Below are 11,944 nucleotides of genomic sequence, written 5' to 3'. Positions count from 1 at the left end.
GGTTTACAACGGTATGTCGGTGAAACATCAAGCTGAAGTCTTCCCTCATTGTGGAATCTTTTCTGTAGGCCACTCAGTTTCAGTGTATATATATATATATATATATATATGTGTGTGTGTGTGTGTGTATGTGTGTGTGTGTGTGTGTGCCAGATAACGCCGATATCACCTGTGAGGAGAATACAGTGAACCATCAACGACCTCGTTTAATAAAGGTCATGGTGTCGTACGTCATTTCTTTCCCCGTACCGTGGGGCCTAGATTGGGCGGCTATATGGGGCCATGCGACCTGAGTAGTAGTGTTATCTTTACGGGTTTGAAAACGCTGAGACTTACCAGGTTCCGGTTGATTCGATTTGAAGAAGTGTGATATATACTGCCTGTGTTGTTCCCGTAATTCTTGCTGTAGTTGACGATCAGCTGACACCATTTGTCTCATTTCGTTTACGGACTGAGCGGGAGCGTTACTACAGGTGTGGGAAAAAACCTTGTTATGGCCCCTTTGCAGTGTCGTCACTGAAATAGTGAATAATATTCCGGCCATATTTGGCGATACGAATATTCTCCGTCACTCGCTGATCAATCTGTTCTCTAACAGCTTGAAATTCCCTCCCGAGTCCTTGAAATTCTCGTAGGTATTCGTTGGTAGATTGTTAAGAATCCGACTGCGGGATGGTTGGTCGCTGTTTTCTACCAGTCGTCCCGTTATTTTGGGCGCCGGTTTTTCCTCTGGTCTTAGAAGCCATGACCGACAACATCAGCTCCAAAGCATACGGCATGGTCGACTTGGGTAGATTTGCTAACGTTGTACTGGTTAGAGTTTGCGAAAATCCAACCCAAGTGGGTTAAAATTTCACATTAATTTCAAACTAATAAGAGTTCAATTCACCCACTCTTACTTGTACTATAGGTTGAAAGTTTGAAAGTGGACTGCTTAGCTTGCATAATTAATTAATTAGAGGGCGCCCTCTTATGAGGAGGGCTCCCCTCAACACACACTGTTGAATCTTAGCAAGTGGTGGCAATGGCTTCGTGTATCGTGATAGAGCACTGTACGAAACGATATAGTTCGTACCCGGGAGCCCTTCCAAATGAAGAATTGCAGCCCCGTAAATGCCATCATGATTACAATTAATCTAGATTACAGCTAAAATAGTGAAATGACATTATCGACGTCGATATATACATGTCGTGATCAGCTAGTAAAATCGTGACTAATACACTCTATATTGCTATGTATCATGATATCCATCTCTAAAGTAAGGTCTCTTGAGGCGTTTTCGAGTCAGCTTTTTCTTCACAAAATGCCAAGGTGATGAGTGCGGTGTTGATTTGTATTCACAGCGAGATAAAATGTATCATTTTATATACTTGCGTTATCAAGTCTCTATATCAATGACATGCTTTTTTTGTCATTTGTAACAATTTCGCTACAAATTACCAAAAAAAACATGTCAGTGATATATGAAGGCCTAATAAAAAAGATTGTTTTTGAATAGGTGAGGTAGGTAGCTTTTTTATTTATTTTTTTTCACGTGTGAGTGTCTAGTTCTGGTTTTCCATTGTTTTCCAAATGGCCTCTGTGTTATTTATTTCTTCCTATCAGATGTACATTAAAGATTGGAAGAACAGTTTTATGTTGTCTTTTTAAATTTATGTTAATTTCCGCATCCACTATTTCTTGTGAGACTTCCCAATATGGTTTGGTACACGATATATGTTGAAACAAGTCTTTTCAAAATACTTATGACAAATACTAAAGTGCTTAGTGTGCAACCCCTGATTGTACATTTTACTGAAGTGAAAACAAAACAAAAACCTCGTATCAATTGCCAGCGAAAATAGCTTTCGGCCTATCTTGTTAGAAGTTTGCAAACTCTCGACACGTTTATAACACAGCAGCTACCCACAAAATGTAATTAGCAGTATGCTTGGAAAAGCGAAACATTCTGTTGCGTATTTATCTTGAGAATAGCTCTGTGTTGCCAATATAAGCTAAACGGGATACATATACGCACCTACCTATCCATCGTATTCAGCAATTGAAAATAAATAACTTTCTATTTTCAAGTTCAAAAGTGACATAGAACTTATTACCATATCGAAAATAAGACATGCAATCTATAGCTAGAAACGCAAATCTGCGTCACCAAAACAATTGTTATGCTAGGAGCTCGTTAAGTTGCACTTGAATTCAGCAAATAAATGATGAAAAATCGAAAACTGCAGACTGAAATTCAAAGTGAGGTCGATATCACAAGTCCTCATTTCCAAAGTTGAATACATTGGAGAAAGGGTATAGTCTCGTAGATGAAAAAAGTACGAAACCCAGTAAACGGTTTGTTCAGTCATTCTGTGTTTATTTGTATTGTGGGCGGGGGGGGGGGTATGGTGGCGTGAGGTGGTTGGATGTATGTGGTGTAATGTGTGTGTGTGTCTGTCTGTCTGTCTGTCTGTCTGTCTGTCTGTCTGTCTGTGTCTGTGTCAGTGTCTGTGTCTGTGTAGTTCATAATGTACTCTTCCACATTAGGTTCTATGACTCCTGTATATTCCTGATTGAACATTTTGTCATTGATGTTTATTACGCTAATTTGCAAATCTGATACCCTTTGATAGATGAAAAGAACTCTTTATATAAAATTCGCTTAAATTGAACCGGAGAACTCGAAGTTTAACTCATAAGAACAGTAATCACAGCCGCCGATCAAAAGATAGATCCATAGTGCTTACTGCAGCAGTTCAATTATACCTTGGCATATAGAAGCGTCAACACAATACGTATCTAATTTGAAAACAGACATACACCTTTGCTATGTGTTCCCATATGTCTTGTCTACGTATGGACACCATAATTGAAAATAAAGTCTTTGGCGTCCGTGTAGAAGTCAGTGACACCGGGAAGTCATATTTTATCATGTTTTTTGTAGGGCATGATATAGACGTGGGTCTTTCTTCGGAGCCAATTCGCACTACATTGCACGTCATGTAATATGTTTTCTCCCCGGGGTTTTCTCCTCGTAGGTCATTACTTGGATTCCCTCGATGAACCAATTTTCTTTCAAATAACATCGATAATGTCTGTTGGGAAATTTAAATGAGCCGTATTTCGTGAAATCACGACGTCTCATCGATGTCGGTTAAATACATTTGTTGTACTATCGGTGTTGGTGTAACGGGATGATAATTCACTGTAAAGGTTACGGTTGCTTTATTTGTTGATCTAAAATGATGATGTTTGCGCGATCATGGTAATAAAGTCATAATGTTAATTTGAAATAAGGCAAAAAAAAAGTGTTTCCAATAACTCGACCGACTTTACCCTAAACATTGTTGTGCATATAAAAAGGTAAAATAGTAACAATTTACTCAAATTTTCGTGTACATCTTCATGCCTTTGCCTCATCTGTAGTCCCTTTTTTTTAAAGTCGTATTCCAGAGAGAAACCAGCTCTTCTTAGACTATAACAGTACAGTCTGCATAACTTGTTCGTCTTTTTACACCTCATCAATGTGTTTCGGAAGTATTGTGACCGATAAGTATCTCATCTTTGAGTAAAATAAAATCAAATTTTGACCTACCTACGTATACCTACCCTAAGGCTATATTCTGAAGTCTTGTTGGAAATATTTAAAAGTATTTTCCATAAGGGTAACCCATTTTAGCTCCCTGTCTGTCTGCCTGTTTGCATGCCTGCCTGCATGTATGTATGCAATCCATGAATGTGGTTGGTGAAGACTTTTTTTTGACTTGAATGAACTTCACCTGTATAAAGTATTAATCACAAGAATAAACTTTAAACTTTACATTTCTACGCTTTATTGGAAAGCGACTTGTGTCCGTTGTAATAACGAACTGGGTAGACTTCTATGTTCCACAGAACGGTTCGCTATTTTGAATTCCCATGATGTCTACACAACCCCAGTGGGACAATTAGATTCAGTCACTGTTTCCGCTCTGTTTGAACATACCGTGACTGCATGCATGCATATAAAGAGTTAATCATTCAATATACGACGACACCTGACTTGTGTCTTGTGCCTATGTTTCTGCATGTATTCCTACATATTAAATTGGGTTAAATCACCCTCATCATCATGGTCAGACGACACGATGAATTTATTTTAATTGTTACATCGAAATAAATGCCCCTAAACTCATTTTAAGGCCTTCCCAAATGAAAATCTGTAATATGTTAATTATTGTCAGTCAGTGAAACCGTTGCGTTTTTGACATACAGTTTGATAGGATGTTTGTTAGTGTTCTGAAATGATTAGGTATACCGTTCTTAGAGCAATACATTCGCATTATGCATTGAATGAGAGATGGTGTACTTCTGCTGCAAATTTTATTGGCAACGTTGGCCTATATGTGTTCAAAAAGAAATAATGCCAGTATCCCATATTCACGTTTAATCATCGCATGTTTACTCAAGACTGTCGGTGTGTTTGAAGTATCTCTCACAGAATGCAATATCCTCTTTATCCTCTGTGAATTGCATGTAACTCGTAAGTAGGAAATGGATGAACATCGGACACAACTCGAAGCAACATCTTAAGACGTTTTATAAAGCCACTGCCTTTAATGCAATTGCAAAGGCTTCGAAATGTGCATGTCTAGGTGAGGAAATTTCTTTTTAAGTACTCCAGTGTGTATATTAGAGATCGAAAAAGACTCTAGTCGCAATGTCTTACAAAGACGATCGATGCCGTGATTAGAAAGTGGTCTCAATTATATGGAGATGCTATGAACTAAACCGCTCTTTACGTTAATCGTAAATAATAAGAACCCTTGGTCGTGATACAACAATTAATTAGTACTGTCTTTTACCGATTTGATAAACATATTTAAGGATATCTTTTAAGATAATAATATAAATTATGCTTCTGAATGGAAACAGATACATGACTTTGCTATTGTATTTAAAAACAACAAACAAACAAACAAACAAACAAACCAGTACCAGCTCTACATCCATAGTTCAACAGTGTGACTATTAATCTAATTCAAGCACAAAATAATTGTAAATAATGCATCACATAAATAAGGCACATTTATATAATGACGGACAATAACACAAATCAACAGACACGTGACGTTCATCGACGCTATTTGCATTTTCACAAAGATATGTTCAATATATGTTCACTAAGATTTGGAATGAAAATGGCGAATCAATTGATCGTATCAAACCGTTTGAACAACCCCTTGCTCATCGAAGTGGTTTAATTTTTATACCCACTTTGTCACGTTGTAACAAGAAGAAAAAACGAGTCTTTAGAAATATAACTTATAATTATTATTTAAGGGTAAAGTCCAAACAAAGAGATTTCCGCTGTTCTACATGGATACTAAGTAACAAATTGTAGCTAATCTACTATGCAGAGAGGTTAGCAGTGATATATTATAAGGAGACAATGCAACAGAAAGGTGTAGATTATATTGGCATCGTTGTCACCGTAGAATATTCCGTAATTAATTTTTGCACAGTTTTACAAGAAAAGGCCATGGTTCATACGTAACTACATTACTTAGATGTGAAGAGATTAATATAAAATCTCAGTTTCATATTGAGCTCACATCAATGTTGCGCTGTTAATCAAGACTACTTTGGTGACTTCGTCAACCTTAACATATTTCACTCGAGGGAAATTAATGTGTAATTTTCTACACACAGTCTACATGTTATGTACTAGGTAACGAAATGAGTAGACTTCTTTAAAAGAGTACATTTCAGAAGGTTTCAGACTCCATGCAATACTGTTTCTGTTATGACTGACAGCGTTCTCGACACATATCGTCTTTGCAACGTTTATATTGTAATAAGTGATATCAGAATCTGGGGATGGTTAAAATGTGATATCAGAACATGAATTTGTATTTGAATTGAGCCTTTTCAAAAAGAAATAACTAAAAGTGTACAGTTCTGAGATCACAATGTCACACTTTATCCCTGAAACATATTGGATGGGAAATTTACCGAGCTTAAAATACCCTGTATCTAAACATCATGCAGTGTAAAGTTAGTTTCTGTTGTTTATCTAGTGAACCGGAAATGAACTAGTTTTAGCAGCATTATTAACTGTAATAAACGGTACCTATTATGGAAGACACAGGAACTGACCCGCGGGTATACACAACATCAGTCACAATATGTCCATTTCAATTCCGTGAATCCAATTTCAATAGTGTGAATCCATTTATCTGTCATATCATCTATTACTTATTAGATTTCTCAGCTCTCGGACAAAGTTGAAACATCAGTAACCAGTATGGACTGAAAGTGGTCCCGTAGGTGTTTTTTTTTACAAAGATAGAAGGCTGGATTGGGAAAATTATTTAATCATAATGCTAGTAGTAAGCTTACACGTGCATTTAGCTGTACCACATAAGAATTCACTCATATAAAGAAATTATGCAACAAATGTAATGAAAATATTCCAAATAATGTTAATAATTATGCAAATTCTCCTAATTAATATGCACAAATAGATATCTCTATCTCTACCTCGATAGCTAGCTAGAGAGAGATAACTCGATAGATAGCTGGACAGCTCTATAGACAGACAGACATACAGACAGACAGACAGACAGACAGACAGACAGACAGAAAGATAGACAGATAGATAGATAGATAGATAGATAAATAGATAGATAGATAGATAGATAGATAGATAGATAGATAGATAGATAGATAGATAGATAGATAGATAGATAGATACCTGGGCAGGTAGGTGAGTGGGTGGATGGGTGGGTAGGTGAGTGGTTGGATAGGTTGATTGTTGGATGGATGGATGGATGGAGGGGATGGATGGATGGATTAATGATTGGATAGATAGATAGATTATGTCGAGCCAATATGATACTGCAGTACAGATAAAAACATAACACTCTTTTACAGTTATGAATCAAAAGTTGCAGAATGCAGTATTGGCGATTTTCCTTCCAGTCTGTGTATTCCCTGTACCTTTAGACTACACCGTTTGTAATTTGCAAATTAATTAAAGCCAAACAATGTATTGGCATTGTATGAATAATTCATCGTAGGATTATAGAAGACATACGCAAGCATGTATGTATGTATGTATGTATGTATGTATGTATGTATGTATGTATGTGTGTGTGTGTGTGTGTGTGTGTGTGTGTGTGTGTATGTATGTATGTATGTATGTATGTATGTATGTATGTATGTATGTATGTATGTATGTATGTATGTGGAATGATATCTGGGTGCCCAAAGCACACTGGCCCTTTTCTTCCGTTTATTTCATACGTTCTTGTATGATACAAATAATAATAACGTCATTTTCAACGTTTGACATTCAAGTATGAAATAGTCGTCATGGATACATAAACCTCCATGTTATGTTTGTCGGAAAGGAAAAGCCGAGCTATTAACCCTTTAGATTAACTGTTCTAACCTTCTTTCTGAGAACAAAAACTTTACAAACGTATGTTATATTGTTACCCTTTAAATCAATGATACTGTCTCTACCGTTTCATTTCAGTAGAGATCTTAGTTGGAATAACTCCATAAGTATTATACGAAAAAGGCTTATGTAAATTATCAATATATGTCTGGCACTGAAGTAAGTCAAATTGACAGAATTTGGACAGCAGAGAGATATTTTCCCAATCTATAAAGCATGTTATTGTGTTCCAATGTATGTCAGTGTATAAGGAGCAGACATTTCGGCACCTTCAAAGTCAGTTGTAATTGTGCGCCACTGATAACACAACATTTTGAGCATCTCTAGAATAGACAAGTGCTGCAATGGTTCATTTACATAAATGTTGTAATCCTCCTGAAATTCTACGGTACCCACAAAAGGTTACATTTACAATTCTAAACTGAGAAGAGAACTAAAGTGAGTTGTGCGTAAACACAGTCCTAAAAGCATACATGACAATTAAGTAACACATGTACACCGTGAATAAATCGTTTGATAAATTTAAAGATTAAAATACGTCAGACATATCCAATCAATATGACTACATAATTCCTGTAAAACAGAATAATTACATCACACAAAAAGTCACATGTAGTGATTTAACATTACACAGATTATCTATATTTACATAACTTATTGTAAAGATATTATGTTGTCAGTAAAAAATAATTCCAATTGTACATTCTTAATATTGTAATAACATATATATATAGTATATAAGTATATGTAACACAGTATCAAGCAACATATATATATATATATATATATATATATATATATATATATATATATATATATATATATATATATATATATATATATATATATATATATATATATAATGAAAGAAGACGAGTATGATATGGATTTACGCTACGGACTTTTCACCAGAAGGATCTTTAGAAGACCCCTCTGGTGAAATGGTCCATAGCGTAAATCCATAATGTAAATTTATCATACTCGTCTTCTTTCATTTTATGTATAATATGCTCTCCAAGGTGATTGAGAAAGAAGAATGAAAAGTGTTTCTGTTTATTTTATATGTTCAAATGAAACTGCTTAATATATATATATATATATTTATATGATATGTTACATCATTAATATTCCCTAATATCTGTACATTGTCCATATGTAATTAACTACACATACTCTATATTTCAGGCGTGTTCTGGAGTTTTTTGGTGCGCGTGATTTTAGACCTTCTCACTTTTACCATTTATTAGAACTTGTAGTGTTTTGTTCTACGTCATAACGCATAGATATAATGTCAGGTGGTGATCCACTTATATCTTGCCTTGTATCCTTTGTTAAAGAATATTCATTCGAAACGTCAGGATTGTTTTTTATCAAGAGTGTTCTACTCATTACTTTTGCACTCATATATATATGTGTGTGTATATACATGTAATCTTTAATAGTTTAAATTACAATTACGATAGTAAAATCGCAAAGATTAATAATCTGATTACATAGGAAAATCGTTTACAAATTGAACTATCAAAGACTGAAATATAAGTATGGTTTCACAAAGATACAAATACAATGACGTAGATATTATACATAAAATAGATTTATGAATTTGTTAAGTTCATTCTCATAAGATCTACCTCCCAAATGTTAAAATTGGCAATTAAAAAATGTCCAGTTAGATGATTATATAGTCAAGGAAGGTTATAAAACATGTATTTTAATTACGGTTAAATACGGTTTCGTGTATGATTAGATAATAAAGGTATAATGTAACATGTCATTGTACACAGTATAAATAGCAAGGATCAGCCTCCGTTTACATGTTCACAAGCTTCCGTGTTATAATACATAATCGCATTATGATAACAATCACGTATTGAGTACGAGGATTTGTGCTCAAAGCTACGATACGTCCATACACGAGCACGAGATTTGACTTGTAATGACAGTACAATGCATGTCAGTATATGCCACATCATTAGCAATGGTTTATCAGTATCAAATATGTAGGAGGAAACGTTCAAGTCAGGCTTACGAAGGGGGTCTTTGTATAATGTATGTATGTATGTATGTATGTATGTATGTATGTATGTATGTATGTATATATGTATGTATGTATGTATGTATGTATGTATGTATGTATGTATGTATGTATGTATGTATGTATGTGATTGTTTATATATACACTACATATACATTCATGAATATGTATAATATACATATATAACACACACACAGATATATATATATATATATATATATATATATATATATATATATATATATATATATATATATATATATATATATATATATATATATATCAACACCTATAGTAACAATGTCAAAACAACCTATACGTACCATCAGTGACAATTTTATACTCATATTATTTCAAAACCTCGAAAAACTCTAACCAAAGAACGTTTTCTTGAAGGCTTTTCTGAAGTTAGCATTGACAGCATTATAGATGAAAGGGTTGGCAGATGAATTGAGAAGTAAAAGGTTAACTGAAATAAGATTGATACAGTTCTCGACTGCCTGTGAAGGAAATAAATCAATATCTAAATAGATTCGTAAGGTGTGCATGGTGATGTAAGTGAGGGTTGGACTTATACAAATGATGTAGATGGTTGTGATCACTAAACACAGTACTACAACTTGTCTTTCCACGAATCGGGCACCACTACTTCGTTCTTTTGCCACCAGACTCTTCGAAGTATGGTATAATTTCACCATGATTGCCGAGTACAATATAACAACAGTCAGAAGCGGGATGGAACACATCACAATGAAAATCACTTCAGCTATCGCCACTCGACTTGTGTCAGGTGTTGACGGTAACTCGCATGATCGCAGTGCAGCTAGCGGAATCAAACTGCCCAATGATCCTGATAACCAGGTGGAAGCAACAAGCATGAACTTTCTTCGGTTGGAGCCGGGTGCAGAATTGCGATACATGCTGTGACTTAGAGGTTTACATACAGCAAAATAACGCTCAATGGCGATCGTAAGCACGGTAAATGATGACGTGACTAGAGCCATCTCGAGCATGATTGTCACGAAACACAACCCTTCCCGCGTCCACAGTAGTGTACATTGTTCCCGTATGAACCTGCAGATACCGAGAAGCATTGACTGCGATAGATAAAGCGTATCACACACGGAGAGACTCATCAATAGAACATTGGTTGGTGATCGCATCGAAGGTATTCGAAAGAGTACAACCATAAAAGTAGCGTTCGCAATAACACCTGTAAATGATAGAATCACCATGGCGATAGTATTACCTTTATCACTCATTAAAGAACACGTGTAATCATAGGCAGGTTGTGTAACATTAGAGTTGTTCAGATAAGCTTGCATTGTAACGTCCATACTGTTTCACGTAATGATGGATGGCTTATTAAACTCAAAGTACATTTCCGATTCCACCATCGGTCAATACATTGCCGGTTGCTCGGTCCAACCTTACGACGTTGTAAATATACTTGTATCGATCTTCAAGCTGAAACTCTTGTACGCTGCAGTCTTCTACCCTTCCACTGCGACTGTGCGAACGGTAGACAATCACAGGCCTAATATATATATACGATAAGCTGACCACGTGTGAACTGTAGTTTCTAGTATTGATGTACATACAATAGATACTTTCCAGTGAAGTTGTACATTTGTAAAAAATGGTGTGGGTGTTTGATGTTGAGTGGTGCTGTCAATTTCATCGAAATGACCTTTATAGTGATTTTTATATAAGACATAATATTTATATAATATTCAGAGATTCTACGAATTCCTCGAAACCTCATAAGTATATAAGCGAGATATTGCTTCGGAAATTTCTACTGTTGGTGACTGTTTGATCGTTTTGAACGTGAATGTACCATAAATTTTCCCAAGGGGCGGAAAAAGAACGCTCGTTAAGAATACTTAAAACAGTCTGTAGGTATGCAACAGGTAGTTTAGTGCGCATTTTGCATTCCTGTCATTTACAGGGAGACTTCCCATAAAGAAGATGACTCTAAAAGACAACTATGACTGCTCCCCTCTAGGACAGTTGACATGGTTTGGAAACTAATGGAATGAAATTGCCTAGATGTCTCGTCAAACCAGATCAAATATCCAAAAATCAGAGCGTGACCACAACACGAAGAGAAAAGTTGTAGACGTCAGCTCACCGTACGAGACGTACATAATATGGTAGTTTGCGTCAATTTCAGACATTGCCCCGGGTATGGCAAAGTGGCCAATTGCTTTTCATCGACAGACCCGTCTACTTTCTAACATTTGATTGAATTTCACATTTCCCTTGATGTCACAGTTTCCTTTTTTGGGAATATTTTATGAAACTAATAACAGTATTGTGACTTTAACCATGACCTCGTATCGATAGAACTTAACTACTTTTGTGATATATAACCAAGCCATTTGTCAAAATCTCGTTGACAGTCACTTTCTTTCTTTAGGAGCTTTCAATTAAATTCTTTGTTTGCCGTCCGCCTGCCATGCCCCAACCTAATATAATT

At 35.6% G+C, this 11,944-nt stretch overlaps 1 protein-coding gene across 1 annotated transcript; it reads right to left on the bottom strand.

Moving 5' to 3' along the window:
- Positions 1 to 9,833: 9,833 nt before the first annotated feature.
- LOC144446221 (nociceptin receptor-like) lies at positions 9,834 to 10,466 on the bottom strand. The gene has a single exon (XM_078135973.1). It carries the CDS (start codon positions 10,464 to 10,466, stop codon positions 9,834 to 9,836), a length of 633 nt encoding a protein of 210 aa, XP_077992099.1.
- Between the last annotated feature and the right edge of the window lie 1,478 nt (positions 10,467 to 11,944).

Source organism: Glandiceps talaboti, chromosome 15, assembly GCF_964340395.1.
Source record: "Glandiceps talaboti chromosome 15, keGlaTala1.1, whole genome shotgun sequence".
NCBI classification, from domain to species: Eukaryota; Metazoa; Hemichordata; class Enteropneusta; family Spengelidae; genus Glandiceps; species Glandiceps talaboti.
This window is presented reverse-complemented; position numbering and strand designations above follow the sequence as displayed.

What these genes read in the sequence shown, in the direction of transcription:
- LOC144446221 (XM_078135973.1), bottom strand. Translation starts at nt 10,466, where the DNA reads ATGGCTCTAGTCACGTCATCATTTACCGTGCTTACGATCGCCATTGAG.